We start from the raw sequence: 17,617 nt of genomic DNA on the forward strand, positions 1-17,617 counted from the left end.
CATCAGTGGTCCTCACTCCAACTTGTTCCTTGTCTCCTCTCTTTGTTTGACTCCATCAGATATCCTTCGGAAGTAAATCTAGATCGAGCTTCTTATCTCTTTTGGTAGAAGAAACAAGAGAAGAAACTAAGAAGATGATCATATCTACTTTTGTGTATATTCTTCTTCATCTCGCCACGACTTCGATCCGAGATAGAATGATGTGAAAGAGAGAATGATGTGTTCTCTGGTTATGGTTTTCAGGTGCAAAAGGATTTGGGCGATGAGAGGTGGTGTCAGCCATCTGCAGCAACAGCACTACTTCTCCACACAGCCTGCAAGGTATGATTTCCTGCTAAACCATCTCTTGTTCTTGTTCTTCTCTTGGAATTGTGTAATGGTGGCTCAGATTTGGCAACTAAAAGGTGGCTGGTTTTGTCCCAGACACATCCACAAGAGTGTGAACTACATAAATTGCTAGTAACTAGTTAGACAAAACCTTTATGTTTGTTTGATGTCAATGATTAGATAGATAGGTAGAAATATCATTGTTTGACATGAACTCATCAAACATGGTTAAGAGAGAGAAAGGAACTGTCTTCATCTTGTTTAGTGGGCAAAGAAACCTTTGATGTGCCTATGTAGCAAGCAGATTCTTGGTCTAACTTAATCTTCTTTCCTACTTTTTCACTGCTTTTCTCCATTGGGCTTAGGGATGATATCTCAATGTAAAAAAATATTTGAATGATAAATATCTTTATATATATATATATATATATATGTGTGTGTGTATGTGTACGCGCGCATGTTATGTGGTTGAGGATGAAAGTTGAATAAGAAAAAACGTGTGAAGTTGGATATGATCTCTTATCCACGTCAAAAGAAATGATATCAAAGTAACTAAAAGATGTTTAATTTTATTTTCTATTAGTAAGTATTATAAAGATGAAATATGATGTGATGTTGCTTATGAACGCTTATCATTTGCTGCTGTTGGATAGATCTTAGTACGTCACCGATCATTTGCTTTCAATTTTGTGAGAATAATTCTCAAGTTATATTTGTCTCTGGAAGAACAAAAACCAATCTCAAACTCTTTAAACCCATACCAAGTTATGACCGTTAGCAGGTTAGCCGGCAAAGTTGCAGTCATTACCGGAGCCGCCAGCGGCATCGGCAAAGCGAGCGCAGCTGAGTTCATCCGCCACGGCGCAAAAGTCATCCTAGCCGACGTCCACCACGAGCTCGGCAAAGCCACCGCTGACGAGCTCGGCCCCGCCGCTACCTTCGTCGGCTGCGATGTCAGCCAGGAGCCCCACGTCGCCGCCGCCGTCGACCTCGCGGTCGCCAAGCATGGCCATCTCGACATCATGTTCAACAACGCCGGCGTCGCCGGATCCCTTGCCATGTCCATCACCGACCTCGACCTCGCCGACTTCGACCGCACCATGGCCATCAACGCCCGGTCGGTGGTGGCGGGGATCAAGCACGCCGCTCGCGTGATGGTCCCGCGCCGCGCCGGGTGCATTCTGTGTACCGCGAGCATCGCCGGGGTGCTCGGCGGGATAACGCCGCTCGTCTACTCAGTGTCGAAGGCGGCGGTGCTGGGGGCGGCGAGGTCGGCGGCGGCGGAGCTCAGCAAGCACGGGGTCAGGGTAAACTGCATCTCGCCGCATGCGCTGCCGACGCCGTTCGGGATCAACGCCGTGAAGAAGATGACGGCGGAGGTAGACGTTCGGCGGGTGAAGGAGATGATCGAGGCCACGGGGGAGTTGGAGGGGACGAAGTGCGAGGTGGAGGACGCGGTGAATGCGGCGGTGTATTTGGCTTCGGATGAGGCCAAGTACATCAGCGGACACAATCTAGTGGTGGATGGTGGCTTCACTGCGTGCAAATATTTGCGATTTCCGCCACCCTGAGTAGATTCCTGGAATCCAGGCGAAGACGTACTGTGTTCTCTCAGGATCGGTGAATGATCGTGCAACTCGCCATGAAATTGTTCTTACTTAGCCTTAAAGAGGCATTGCATAAGGCCTATGTGAACTTAAAACTGAGTCCAAATTTTATAGCTATGAATGCACAAAGACTGCATTAATATACATATCTTTCAATATTTAATATACATGAAATATATATATATATATATATATATATATTAAATATTTAATTTTAAATTAATTATTATTAAATATATTAATCATAATATTAAAGATCTTAATTAATCTCTAATTAAAGAAAGAGAATACATATCTCTTGATTAAAATGTTCTTATCTTTTCGATCTCGATTTAATTTAAAAATTATTATTTTATAGAGTTTAGGAGAGTATAGATGTGAGAAAAAATTAGTTTGAGATTGTTTAAGAGAGTCTAAGATGAAATAGGGAAGATGATGAGTTTGAAAACCCATGAGAAAAGATACAATCAATTTTGACCGTTACCGACTCTAAATTTTATGGCTATGAATGCGCATTGCATGAAGGCCTATATGACCTCCAAATGATAGTATTATAGTAATACTTATTCAGGCACCACATACATTTCATCATTCTTATAGTTACCTATGCAGCCACCACATATCTTTCAATATTTAATATACATGAAATATATATATATATATATATATATATATATATATATATATTAATTAATTAATTATTAAATATATTAATCATAATATTAAAGGTCTTAATTACTCTCTAATTAAAGAAAGAAAATATATATCTCTTGATTAAAATGTTCTTCCTCTTAATATTTTCGATCTCGATTTAATTAAAAAATTATTATTTTATAAAATTTAGGAGAGTACGGATGTGAGAAAAAATTAGTTTGAGATAGTTTAAGAGAGTCTAAGATGAAATAGGGAAGATGATGAATTTGAAAACGCATGAGAAAAGATACAATCAATTTTGACCATTACCGACTCTAAATTTTGTGGCTATGAATGAAGACCTCCAAATGATAGTAATACTTATGCAGCCACCACATACATTTCATCATTCTTATAGTTACTTATGTAGCCACCACATATCTTTCAATATTTAATATGTATGAAATATAATATTAAATATTTTAATTTTAAATTAAGTAATATTAAATATACTAATCATAATATTAAAGATCTTAATTATTCTCTGATTAAATAAAGAGAATATTAAAAGGTTCTTTCTTCTTAATTTTTTTTAAATTAGCCTCAATTTAATTTATAAATTATTGTTTTATAAAATATAGGAGAGTGCAAATATGAGAAAAAAAATGAGTTTGAGAGTGAAACATGGGAGAGGATGAGTTAAAAAACCCATGAGAAAAGGCTCCAAGAATTAATTTGACTGCTGGAACACTATTATAGATTTGTAACAATCGATTTTGATCATTATTACCGAGCTATATCGAGTGATAATGATCGAAATTTCAATCGTTATCGCCTGATATAAGATAATGTTGAGTGTTCCACCCGATAGTGAGTAATTCACGTACTGATATATTGTTGGATTGATATATACTGCCCGTATCAGATGATATTATTTAAAATTTAAAATTCTATTATAAATGCATCAGATGATGAAGAGGCGTATAATAAAGAGAAAAGAAGAACAAGAGAAGAAGAGATAAAACAACATGGAAGATAAAAAAGAGGTGTAAGAAAGATTAAAGAAAACCAAAAAATTGTAAGAGAAGAGAATATTCAAGATTTCCAATAAATCTTCTAATAATTAGCTAAACTTTTTAGTTATAATTTGATTTGGATAAAGATGATATTTTTGATTTAAACTCATCATACAATCTCACTTACGTATCTCAACATTTAGTATAACACTTCTCTTTGATTTTTATTCTTATTTAATTTTTCATTACTCTATCATTCATATACATGTGGTTTAAAACTTAAATCTTTTTATTTTAATTATATTTAAACTTATTCAAGCATTAAGATTCGTTAAGATCGATTACAATTCAATTGTCACTTTTAGTCACTATATGTATACTTATTACCATAACTTAATCTCATATTTAAGTCCACTAACATACCTTGGTTTCTTGCGCTATGCTTAACATAAACATTAATGTTTATGCATGTTCGACTAATATTTCATAGAATACTGAGAATGATATTTTTGAAAAATATGTTCTTTAGTATTAAAAGTCAAAAACATGAATATATTATTTATCATATTTATAAAGCATACACATCACAAATTATATCATGAAACGATAAAAATATATACATATTATTTATACTTTTGTTAGCATACTAATTATAATTCAACGTGTGTGAGACTTAGACACTACATAAAAGAAAGATAAACTATATCATCCTAATCAACATCTGCACCTACTAGCACAAACCTCTATAGAGATCATCACGTGAGTTGAAGTTTTCACGAGAGGGAAAAGACTAGGTTCTTGAATAATCATCAAAACTATAGAAGGGTTTGTGCTGGAGGTATCAAGGGTCAGAAAGTGCTGAGTCCAGGTCAGAGAACTCTCACTAGACTATTCGAGATAACGTTCTTACAACATGCAAACTCTTCTTCTAAAGTCAAAATATTATAGATAATATCGACGATAGTTGGATTAATCAAACATTGTTTAAACCCACGTGTGCAAGATCTTCAGGTGTGATTAAAAGGGTCTTAGAAGGTCGACTTGGTATCGACTTATAAGAAAATCAAGATCGACATGGTTTTGTGATGTGGTCCCTTTGGTACTCATAATTTGAAAATTAACACTTATGACTTAGATTATGAATTGAAACATGCACATTAGTTGTCTCAATTCCATAAATCTGTGATCAATCATTCTATTAATCAGATTTCATTATGTCACTAAATTTATAACCAATACCCACATAAACCTAATCCAAATCTATGATGTGTTGGTTGTGCCAAGAATTCACATCCAATCCTGTGGAAAGTAAAAACTTCCATGTCTTCACCTACCCATTCATTCCTGTCTTATTAAGAAATATATATATGTCTTGTATTCCTACCTATCCACAACAAACCATACCTATCCACAAACCAACAATTCTTTGTATTGCTTAAAATATTTGAACTCATTATAAAAATACTATATATATCATATAAGAATCATAAATATTTTTTGTTCATAAGGATATATAAGCAAGGTTTATAAATATTTTTCTAATTTATTTTTCTCTATTATAGTGTTTTGTAATAAAGTTACAGTATTTTTGAAAATATATTAAAAACATTGTAACCATGTCGAAAAATATTGTAACTTATAGAGAAGTCAAATTATTTGAATGTTTATTTTCTTAAATAAGAAACCATACCTATTTAAGATCTTTCTTAATATATCTTTGAGTTTATTTTTCTCATGTTATAATGTTTTATAATAGGGTTACAGTGTTTTTGAAAATATATCATTCCAATATGGTTATAATGTTTTTGACATATTTTTAAAAATATCACAATCAAAACATTGTAAAAGAGGAAAATGAGCTGAAAACATATTAGAATAATATTTTATATATCCTTATGAAAAATATTAGAAAATATTTATGTATAGGAATCAACCTAAAAAAAATAATAAAAAAATTATAGGATACAATAGAAATATTGTAATAAATGGAAATCGATCTAATTCGAGAGATTGATTCATCCTGTAGATCGGTTTATAGAATAAATAAATAAATAAATAATTTACTGTCAAATCAACAATATAATCAAAATTAGATGGAGAAAGAAAGAAAGAAAGAAAAGATTATTAGAAAAACCTGAAAAGGGTCATATACAGTAAAAAAAGGTCTAAATAAGGCCTTTTTCGAAAAATCTCCTCATGTTAAAAGGTCGCGAGATTTTGCGCGTTTCGAGAAGCAAAAAGCCTTTAACGTCAAATCCAACTGCCTGACCACAAACAGCAGCGTAAGAGCTTCTCGAACCGTAATTCAACACGTCATCAACAAGGTCCCACCACTAGTGGATTCAAACGAGCCACCTTTGACACGTTCTCCTATTGCAAGAAATCGACGACACAGCAGATCCTCTCTCTGCCGTCTTAAAGAGGTCACACCAAAAGTTGTCCGGCAACCGTTCATCAACTCTTTTATCTTTTACTCCATCTTTGGCTATCGACTTGAATGCTATCCGTATACTTTTGAAGGGATCTGAGAGGCGAATTCGCCGTCTTTCGACGCGACCCAAAAGTCCAACCGGCGATCACCGGTAGGTTTTCTTCCCGACACTTGTTTTTCTCTCTTTTCCATCTCGATCTCTCGATCTTTGTGGCTTTTGGTCTTGAACTAATTCTTTTTTTCCTATTTCTGGATCGTCGTCGGAGGACGAAAGCGCGATGGGGTTGGGTCAAGTGCTTGTGGAAATCCAACCTCAGGAACTTAAGTTCGCATGTAAGCCTCGACGCAAACATTTGCTGCTTGATGTTCTTGATCGGGGGATAGGTCTAAACGTATCGATTTCGTTTCGTAGGATCATTTTTATATGTTTAAATTGTGCTATGAGATTGATGAGTTGTCAAAGTGGATTGTGTGGATGACCATCTAGTCCGGCGAATTTGCTGATAATGCTAGTAGTGTTTCTTGTCAAAAGACGACCTTTTCCCCCATTCAGCTTTCAGTTTTCTTTTCAGCATGAGAAGTTGTTAATTGGATTGCGGAAAGATGATGGATCGGCAGGACAAGTTAAGGGAATCATGCTGTGACGCAAATAAGCACGTTACCGGGATTTCTTTATTATTTTTTTTCTCATTTTGTGTGCTATTTTTGTAATTGCATGGGTTTCTTGGTGTTCATGGATTTAAGATACAGGATTTCTTTTTTTTTTTATTATTTTCTCATTTTGTGTGCTATTTTTGGGTTTCTTGGTGTTCATTGGTTTAAGATACAGATCATTTCTACCTTCGTACGGTGGTGATATGTTATACATCAAATATAAGATTGTGGTGTGCACTGACACTTGTATCATACTAGGATTCAATATCATGACAGTCATAGATGCTACCGATTTCAAATTTTAGCAAGAATAGTTATCTATCTTACTCTCTTTTTTGTTTTGTCCTTTTTTTTTATTGTTTTATTGACATGTTTATGTATTCGTTCGCTGGCTTTGATATGTTTTATATCAATTCCTACTATCATTCTTGCTTAGTTCTTTCTGTAAGCACGTTGGCTTCAATTCATATGCACATTTTATATCAATTCCTACTATCATTCCTTCTTAGTCGTTTTTGTAATTACTGTGGCTTCAGTTCATATATACATTTTATATCCGGGATATTTGAGTGCATGTGTTGTATAAAGCTTCAGATTCCTATTTTTTTAATGTTAATGTCAAAGTTATTCTAAAATCTAAAGTTAACAAATCTGTTTGATCTTTTATGTTGATACTAGCATAATGCACCTTCTTTGTCCATTCTAGTTGAGTTGAAGAAGCAGATCTCATGTACCGTTCAACTTGTCAACAAGTCCGCAGATTATGTTGCTTACAAGGTTAGTGCTTCTCCCCAACTGTGTACCTCCTATTTAGATGTAATCTTTAGAGATGGGATGACCAAAAGCTGTGTTCTGGACCTCTCAAATGGTCTCATGGAAGTTTCATACTTCACATAGCTTCTCTAATATGCCGTTAATTAAATATCTGTGTTAGACTGATTGCTTTGTCAGTTATTCTCAAAAGAGAACTTTACGTTTACATTCTTGCATGTTTTCTCACACCAAAGTATTACTAATTAGCCTGTTCTCAGTTCCCACTTGTTGCCTTGCTGTTTTCTATTAGCTTTGGGTACCTATATCTGCTATCGTTACTAACTTTGCTAAGAATCCCATACTTGAGGTTAATGTTCCTAGTCATTTTGTAGTTATCTTTGGATACCGACATGAAAAACATATGTTAGAAATGGTCTAATGAGTTTTTGTTTGGAGCTACTTATAATTATGAACATTGTCTCTCCATTACGGCATTTCCATTTTATTTATAAATGGTTCATCATAGTAACTGATTCAACTGTATCTATATTGGTTAGGTTAAAACTACATCTCCCAAGAGATACTGTGTGCGACCAAATACAGGCATCATTCTACCTAGATCAACATGTGACTTTACAGGTCTGCTATCTCACTTTTGTTTGAACAGTGTAACTATGTTCTTTTTTGTTTTTGTGCTTTAAATTTGCTAGTAAGCAATTACGATACATTCGCAAAAGAAAAAAGATGCCTTGGGAAAAGGGTGGATCCAATTGGATATTGTAATCACTAATCATCATTATCAGTCAAACCTTTTTCCCGTCAAGACAGGGTCAGCTTGGAGAACTTTCATTAGTCATCAATCCTATATCAACTTTAAGTGGACAATATTCATGAAAAGTTTGACATCAGTTTTCATCAACAAGTGGGCTACATTCCTAGCTAATCAAAATCAAGGAAATTTAGGGATTGATATAGAGCGTGGTGGCATGTGGCTCAAAGGTGTTGTTTTATACTTTTCAGCTATTATGCATGTAGGAATCAGGATTGTCTTATGTGCTGCACCTTTGAGCTAGTTGGCCAATGGTTTGATACTTATTGTCAATACAATGCAACAACAAAGCTTTAGCCATAAAGTCCCAATTGTCTGGGGTCGGCTACATGGATCTTTTGCCACTATTGACCTCTATAAGAAATCATATTCTTGGTTAAATTCAAGAGTATATAAATCTTTATTTATAGTTTCTAATAAAGTCATTTTAAGTCTCTCTACCTCTTCTTTTACAACTAATTTTAAAAGTTTCATATCTTTCAACTACCATATCTGTAGGTATTCTTAGCACATGTCCATATTATCTTAAACGATTCTTTGTAATGTTATCTTATCTTCTATTGAAAATACATCTAATTATTCATGAATAGAACATTTCTTTTACTATCATTCCTAATAGCTTTACATATGTACCTCAACATTCTCATCTTAACATATACATTTTGCATATGTTGTTTTTTAACTGCCCAATACCCAAATTCATAAAGTATCCCTAATCATATATAATTTTCGTTTTAATATGAGAAATGTCTAGTGATCGTACAAAATTTCTTGATATAATATTTTTATCTATCTCTCCATTTTGTTGAATAATTGATCTAGATACCTAGATTTTTTTATTTAATGAAATTTCTTATTTTACTTAACTATATATCCTTAGATCCTTAGCGAAGAGAATATGACTAATGCTTTTAACTTTAGAACTTAACTACACGTATGACTTTTTACATATCTCTCAATGACGGCAAAAGATTTTAGTATTGCTCGATAAAAGTGAAACTAGTTAGATGGAACACATGAAATAAGAAAAGCTAGCTTTGATGTTTTTGTTTTACTGGTGCAGCCTAGATTTGACATGTGTGAGTGCATAGCAAGATCTGTGCTTGGTGGAAGGAAAATTGGCCTCTTGAGCTAGATCTTTTGGTTTGCTTTGATGCAAACGGGTGTATTTTGTTGCTATCATTATCAAGTTTTAAGCTTTTTCTTGGGAAAAAAAAATCTGTGCTCAGTGCCCAACACAATTCTGTAATTCATGTTTAGGACTTGTGTAATGAATTGAATTATTGAAGTATGTTAATAAAAAAAATTTAAGAATATATGAAAGCGGAAAAAAGGTGGCCAAAAGTTGAATCGAAGAGGGCAAATTTGATAAAACATGCTCAATTTATAGAACACTCAATTCATAATAATGAAAATACAAGTGGTGCAAATTCAAATGCACACCAGGCTTGAGGAGAGAGAGAGACATTTTTTTCTTGTAAAGTTAATTCACTAATTCTGAATTCCAGGTATCGCCAAAAACATTAGGTTTGCAGCAATTTGTGGTTTGGTGGATCTTGTATGGTCAAAAATAATTGTGGCAGGGATTTTGGGGATTTAGAGATACATAATGATGGAATTATGTTGGTAGGATAACTGGGGATGAGAGAAGAGGATGATAGGAAATGGTCGACTTATTGTACTCTTAAGTCCTCTTAACTTTGTGAGAAGGTTGTGGTTCCGCACCACTTGCACGATAATCAAGACAAATAAACTGTGTATCTTTTTCTTCTTTAGGGAAGAAAATCTTCTAGATTTAAAGGATGTACCCAGTGCATGAGGCTTCCGTTGATACAAGGTCTCGGGAGGGTCAATGTACGCAGTTTTACCTTTAAATATTTAAATATTATTTGTTAAGATAAATCTAAAAGAAGAAAATCTTTTAGATTTATCTTACCAAATAATCTTTGTTTTTTATAATATATCCGATTCATATATTTCTATCTTTGTATAATGATGAAATTTTTTATAAAATGGAATTTCCAATCAAGCTTTGTAAACTTAATTAAACTCAGTTTATTTTTTCATCTTTTTCTTCATTCGACTTCCTTCTTTTCTTATCCTTAATCAATCTAGGGAACTAAACCAAAAACTTAGTCAATATTGCCAACATATTTTTTTTTACAGAAATCACCTCTAAAGTACTAAAATTATTCCAAAGAAACAGAAAAAGATAACTATACTATTTGAAAGCATGTTGGTTGAATCTGAATACAAATATATCAACAATCCAAAGGGATTTGAGTTGGCCCTTTATCTTTCCACGCCTAGCGTAGATTTACAAATTGTTGATTTCCATCAGGAGGATGCTATGTTAGGTACTCTGCCTTGTGAAGACATTAAACGGAATGGAGAAGAGAAATGTAGTGGGGATAAGAAATATGGATATGCGGCCATCAATATAAACCTAAGCTTCCTTTTTACTTTTTTTTTTAGTTTAAGAATCAACATTTAATATGATAAGAGTTCTATAAAAAATTTCCTACATAGATAGTCAACCTTTTGATTTATGAAGACAAAGAGAACAATTAATGCCCTTTTGCATCAAGGATATGGATGGTAACCCTAAGTAACATATTTTTTTGTTAAGAAATAAGAGTCAACTACCAGTTGGATGATTTCCTTGTTATTAAATTCAAGATTTTTCTCCATTCGAAGGTTATAATGAATAATCACTCTTTCCTCCCTCAGTATATGTTAATGTATCAACTGACTGATATTTTGATATGATACTTACGGCCAACTTTTTTTATATTCTGATTCCTATGAACAGCATAAGAATCTGACGTTTTGATGATCCAATTTATGAAGTAATGGATAATTTAATTTATGCCAATTTCATGCTTGTACAATGGGCTTTCAACTTCTTGGTGCAATTATCTAGGACTCTTCTATCGACTTAATGGGATGTTATTCTAATTTGATTCCTCAAGAAACTCATATTGAGCTTAAAATTGGGTTCAATTACTAGATAAAATTGGTTTCATCATAGGCTTGATTCTCAATAGCAAGGTTCGTTGTACCGTATCATACCGGCGTTTCGACCCGGGTTCGGTATGGTACGGTACCGGTGTATCGGGCGGTACATCAGGGCGTATCGAGCGGTACGCCCTGGTGTACCGAATAATTTTTTATTTTTATACTGTAGCAGTACTACAGTATAGTACTGTATCACTGTAGCAGTACCGGGCGGTCCGTATACCGGTAACCTGTCGGACCGGTACATACCGCCCGGTACGGGCGGTACGCTTCGGCACGGCAGACCTTGCTCGATAGTCCTATTTAAAGATAAAATTTGAGATTGATTCTACTATAACAAAACACTTGGCATGCTAAGGTTTGTGACTACAATTTCAAGGAAGTAGGAGCTTTAACTGTTGAAGCATTATGAAGATAAATTCCAACTTGAATGTCTACATTTAACAAGCATTGTTAAATTTTGTCTAACAAATTTGACAGAAATATAAAACTATAGAGTCAGATTGTTTTTTCAGGAATAGTTTTTGAGTGTATGAATTTTGAGAAGAAGTGAAAGAATTGGAAGTAGAGCTCCCTGCAAGGGTGGAATTACATGCATAAAAAACTCAGAGAACATTCCTAGTGTCATACACAGAGACTTCTCGTGCCGTAACTGTGACAGCAAACCACTTAAATAATGCCTAGTGGATGTTTTTTTCAGAGTACATCATAAGGACTTTTTTTTGTTTCTGGTTATATATTTTCTTATTTTTCCTTAAAATTATAGTTAACAATAAAAGAATGATATGAATATGCCCATAGGATGTTTTTAAAATGGCTCAATTAAAAACAACTTATTTTCTTTTATGGAAAAATCTGTTACACAAGTTCTTGCAGTAGTTGAAACGTCTCATGTATCGGACAGATTTTATGTTATTTTGCCTAATAACTCTAAATAATTGACATTATTTTTAGTTTGCACCATGAGTTACTTCCATTTATACAATGAATCAGTGTAATAACATATGATGGGCTAGTTGTTTGATGATTTACGATTATTGTACATTGATGGAGGAGAATTTTAGGCCTTAGTAGTTAACACTGAAGTGAAATAAATGAATTGTGTAACGAATCATGTTAATTTTATGTTAGCTTCTCTATTGCATATCGGTGGGCCTATATTCTTTTGTTTATTTACATGATTATGCAATTCCATTTTAGTTACCATGCAAGCACCAAAGGAAGTTCCACCAGATATGCAATTAAAAGACAAGTTTCTGGTTCAGAGCACTGTTGTTCCTTATGGTACTACAGATGAGGATATTATGCCAAGTTTTGTAAGTATACATTATAGTTTTTCCTTTGAATATGTAGTATGTTATGTATGTTTTGATATTCTCCTTTTTGGTTCAACAGTTCTCTAAAGAAAATGGTAGATATATCCAAGAGAACAAATTGAGAGTTGTCCTTGCAAGCCCTCCACATTCTCCAGTGGTAGAACCAATCAATGGGGTGAGACAGGAGCCAGCTTTAGAAAATCCTGATTCAGCTGAGACTTGCATCTTTGATGATGGTGCTCTGCAGCACGAATTGGCTAATGAAGTTCCTATTTTGAGAAAGACTTCTGTTTTGCACAATGGGGCTCCAAAACATGAGGCCATTCATGAAAATCCTTTGTTGGAAAAGGCTTGTATTTCAAGTAATCAAGCATTGAATGAAGTGCCTGACATTATCTCTTCTCCAGTAATATCTCCTTCCTAGTCTAATTTATGTCTTTGTTTCTGGTTTTTTCCATAGAAGTTTACTTTGGCCAATAAGAACACATTTGTGTTCATTCACATCAAGTTGTTAGAATTTGGATCTCCTATGTGTCATAAGTTTGTAAACATGTGTGGTTGTCGTAAAAGAAACACAGTGACAGCATAATGTTTTTCTATTTGTTAAGATCAGCCTTGATACTATCTACATTTTCAATGTTCAGATGATATTTCTATGCATGATATCCCCATGTTGCTTTATCTAATTCAGCTGGTTAACCTTGCTTATGCTTATGTAGGTCGCTAAAGACATTGATGACTTAAAGTTCAAGCTCAACAATCTTGAAGTGAAACTAAATGAGGTTAGTTAATTTCAATATAGCTGTTTGCATTTATTTGATGCCACAACTCTAATGTTATTTGTAATTTTTTTCATCTCATCAAGTAGCTATCCTTTGGTATTAGGATATATTCTTTATGCCCTATGATAACGTTCACTTGTGATGTAGGACAAGTTTGTGACAAGCAAAGAATGTGTATTCTTTTTTATCTGAGGATAGAGGAAAGCAAAGAGAGAGAAAGGAAAAGATAGTTTAAAAACAAATAACTACTCGACTTACTTCCAACTCAAGAAATAGCTCCTAACTCAAGAAATAGCTCCTAGGGTATGCACACCTAGTCATGTCTTACATGTTGGACAATATAATTACACCATCAAGAATTGATATGTGACATCATACCGCTAGCACCTATTGTGGGAAAAGGATTGATTTTCAGTTTTAATTTTTGCCCTCTTTTTATTGACCCCAATTATAGGAAAAATAAAATAAAATTCAGAGCTAAAAAAGGATTATAATATTATGAAAGCTAATTGGTCATCTACTCTCTCCTTCTGGGAAGAAAATTTTCCTGATTTGTTTTAGCAAATGATCTTTCGTTTGGATAATATATCCAATTTATAGACTTTTATATTTGTAGTATGATGACAACTCCTTATAGAGATGGAATCTTCCATTACAACTTGTAATCTTTAATTAAACCAAGTTTTGATTTCTTCCATCTTTTTGTTCATTTGCTATCTTTTTTTTTTTTTTCTCTCCAGTAATCTAGGAAAATAAAGTAGAATATTGGAAATGTCACCATGTGGCAGCTTATGATTTTTACAAAGTGCCCTAAATTAATAAAATTTATTCAAATGAGAAATAAGTAAAACAAGATCCTACATCATTGTCTCATGACATGATTTAACAAGCTTGCTTCCACATAAAATGGCAAATTTTTGGCTTTCAATGTTTGTTACTCTGGCAGTTGTGAACACTCAGTAAGTGATCCTACACAGTGGAAATATCATTATGTTCTGATAAAATACTGTCCCCAATTTTTGGTTATTCCAGAGAACCCGAGTTTTCCACCAATGCAGGATCTGGATTTTTAATAAGTAGTCAAATTATTTGCAGAAGATGTGTTCATTTTGTAGAGCCATAAATTATGTGTAGAAATTCATTGTGGTTAGTGTATTTATTGTGCTCATTCATGAATTTAAAGCATGCCTTTTGTATAGGCCCAACTTTTACAGTCAATATTCTTTTTTCTATTAGCATTAGAAACTAATAGAACTGAGGTTAAATTTCATATTCTAGGAAATGCGTTCTGACCATAAATTGTGTAAACTAAGGTATGGACCTTTTGCAGGCTGAGAAGACAATTATGAGTCTGAAGAAAGAGAATAATGCAACCTTGCAAGAGGGAGAGAAATTGCAGCAAGAAATTGTGAGTGTAATCTTTTCTGTAAATGACTTTACTACTATGCTATTACAAACATTTTATATAGAGGGAGATGGAACTTCAATCAGGGTCTGCCGTACCGAACTATACCGCCCGGTACGGGCGGTACGTACCGGTCCGAAAGGTTGTCGGTACGCGGACCGTCTGTTACCGGTCTGAGTGCACTGTAGCACTGTAATAGTACTACAGTACTCGGCACACCTGGGTGTACCTCTTGGTATACCGTACCGTACCGGTACCGAGCCCAGGTCGAAATACCGGTATGGTACGGTATTGCGAACCTTGACTTCAATATCGTGCATCATTTGCTTAGATATTTGCGGGCAAGCCAACTTTTTTTTTCTGCTGCAAAACTTCTCATACACTATATGATCTTTATAAATGTACATCTGTATTGGCTCCTACTCAACCACTCTTATTAAGAGCCAATAACTGGTTGCAACAGAGAACCTCTCTTCTGTAGGTCTTCTCCAATGTTTGCATTTGGGTGGATCACCTATGCATTCTTTATCTGCTTCTCTTCTATTACTAAAATTATTTTGGTAGACCATGCTTTTTCAGCTGCAGTAAATCTTCATATTAAACGAATGATGACGGGAGGCATGAATATAATGTCATTTGTTTGAAATTGGCTTCTTCATAAGCTATATGTGTAAAATGCACAATGTCATTTGTTTTCTTGGAGAACCCCTTGAGAATTTGGTAGTTTTAGTAGCTGTTGATCAGCAACAATGAGTGGTCATCTAATTTCATCATGCTATGTGTTATAATTGATTGTTACCAGTCTTTAGTCTACTCTCTAACAGTGCCATTTTCTTTGTTCAGGCTTTGCTGAGACTGAAGAGTTCTGCTAGAGTTCAGGCTGGTTTCCCATTTTTGTTTGTGGTCTTCATAGCATTTGTCGGCATGACACTTGGATATCTTTGGCACTCCTGAAGCTCATCTCAAAGCTTGATCCTGCATCGGTAGCATCGGACCATAATTCATAGAAGTTGTCACAGCTGTCTCCATTGTGAAAAATTCACATATTTCATATACAAGTCTTCTGATAGTTCTTACCCATGTCCAAGAGTATGACTTCATGCATGTAAAATGGCGAATTTTATACCGTGTATAGGTTGTCTTACCATTCATACTAGCCTGCTATGCATTTTATGCCTCTTACAGTGTTAATAATTCTGTGTGTAAAGACACTTTGTATGTGGGATCAGGGTTTATCTCGAGACACTCTTGCAAACATATGCTGAATTTTGTACCCTTGGCAACTACAATCTGAGACCCACCGAACCTGGTTGAACTGTGACAGAAGATTTCATTATCCGCAGAGCTGACATATAATTCTGCTGATCTGTTGTTCAGAAAACCCAGTCCAATTCAAGGTATATGCATTGTGGAGTTAACCATTATCCTTTATTTTATGAAAATGAATAAAACCACTGTAGCTTATTATTACAACATTGCAAGTTACTGTTCTGCATGTCATCAAGTGGAGTTCAGTGAGCCATGATACAGAGATAACCTGATTGAAACAAATTAGCTTAGAACATCACGCAGATTGTTCATTGTTGACATTCTTCTATATCCTAAACTTCCAGGTTTTTCCTATTTTACAAGACTTTGCTGGATTTTCTTAAATGACTTACCTTATGCTTGTAAGTTTATCTTGTGCAAAAATCAGTAGTGCAGAATACATTTATTTTTTTCTGTCAGCTATAGAGAAAATATGCCATGCTACTTACTGAATTTAGTCCAAGTACTGATATGAGAGGTGAAGAACACATCCATGTTCAAGTAAGTACTGCTTGTATACATCATTAAATGAATGGTCTCTCACCAGTATTATCAATTAGTACTCTATTGGCGTATGTCTAGTCTAGGGCTAATTACATGTTATCCATTGTAGTGAACTACTTTTAGGATCCTTATACTTACGAAGATGAAATATTTAAATTTAATTTATTTCTCCTTATGTCGTCGATTTTGTTGACGGAAATAATGCATATGTCGGCACATATACACTAAAATAGGATTAAAAACCTTCGAATACACAGAGAAAATGTGAAGCAATTGAATAGTATTATCTAACTTCGTTTCCCAACAAAATCTCTTTCTATCTTTTCTATTTTTTTTCTTTGGATGGTGAGAATTATATTATAAAATTATCTTTTTAATCATGTTTTAGTACTATTTTTGGTATGTAATAGGGCATATAATATATTTGTCAGTAGAGTCGATGGCGTAAAGAGAAACGAAATTAAATGTTTTATTTTCATAAATATAGAAATCTCAATATAATTTTTAAAAATATGACGATAAAAAAAGTAATCACTTAATCTCTATCTCTTAAACTATACATCTTCTATTGGGCTTGGGACTATGTTAACCTCTCCTCTCTTCTAATTAATCTTTTTTATATTACTTAATACATTACATTATCCCATATTTACAGAGGATTGAAATTAAGATATTGAGTTCGTTGGCAAGTATGACTTAAACACTCTTAATATCATACCATGAAGTCAGAAAGATTAATTTAACATTATAACATAATGACATCATCAATTCACTCTCATCTAATGCTTTGGGCACACTAGTAATTTGAATGTCTGATGATAATACATCTAACAGTGTCAAACCATTTTCCACGGTGCGATAATGAAGAGTTCTAACAACAAAAATGACGACAAGATGAGGATGACAACCACTACAAACAAATCAATTGATTACGTGAGTCTTTCCTTGTCATTGATCTTTTGTGTGCGACATTATCCATAGTACAACAACAATGTGTAGCACCATGGATCCATTTCCTTTGGCTTAGAGTGAGA

The 17,617-nt window shown here is 34.1% G+C and overlaps 2 protein-coding genes across 6 annotated transcripts; both read left to right on the plus strand.

Annotated features, from left to right (window-relative positions):
* Positions 1-2,078, plus strand: LOC135670938 (secoisolariciresinol dehydrogenase-like). 3 transcript variants are annotated; one of them, XM_065178714.1, is made up of 3 exons: positions 1-154; positions 244-321; positions 1,106-2,078. In XM_065178714.1, the coding sequence occupies exons 1-3, from the start codon at positions 135-137 to the stop codon at positions 1,896-1,898; spliced, it is 891 nt and encodes a 296-aa protein (XP_065034786.1). In that variant the 5' UTR covers positions 1-134; the 3' UTR covers positions 1,899-2,078. The 3 variants fall into 3 exon arrangements, with proteins under 3 accessions (XP_065034786.1, XP_065034787.1, XP_065034785.1); XM_065178715.1 differs by having other exon boundaries at positions 2-154; positions 1,109-2,078; XM_065178713.1 differs by lacking the exon at positions 1-154 and having other exon boundaries at positions 161-321.
* A 3,954-nt stretch (positions 2,079-6,032) lies between these two features.
* Positions 6,033-16,012, plus strand: LOC135670926 (vesicle-associated protein 1-2-like). 3 transcript variants are annotated; one of them, XM_065178690.1, is made up of 9 exons: positions 6,033-6,165; positions 6,281-6,347; positions 7,375-7,445; positions 7,979-8,060; positions 12,469-12,584; positions 12,664-12,990; positions 13,304-13,366; positions 14,697-14,774; positions 15,615-16,012. In XM_065178690.1, exons 2-9 carry the CDS (start codon positions 6,293-6,295, stop codon positions 15,723-15,725), a joined length of 903 nt encoding a protein of 300 aa, XP_065034762.1. In that variant the 5' UTR covers positions 6,033-6,165; positions 6,281-6,292; the 3' UTR covers positions 15,726-16,012. The 3 variants fall into 3 exon arrangements, with proteins under 3 accessions (XP_065034762.1, XP_065034764.1, XP_065034763.1); XM_065178692.1 differs by having other exon boundaries at positions 6,044-6,165; positions 6,289-6,347; XM_065178691.1 differs by having other exon boundaries at positions 6,068-6,164; positions 6,267-6,347.
* Positions 16,013-17,617: the final 1,605 nt, after the last annotated feature.

This window comes from Musa acuminata, unplaced genomic scaffold, assembly GCF_036884655.1.
Source record: "Musa acuminata AAA Group cultivar baxijiao unplaced genomic scaffold, Cavendish_Baxijiao_AAA HiC_scaffold_1137, whole genome shotgun sequence".
In the NCBI taxonomy this organism is placed as follows: Eukaryota; Viridiplantae; Streptophyta; class Magnoliopsida; order Zingiberales; family Musaceae; genus Musa; species Musa acuminata.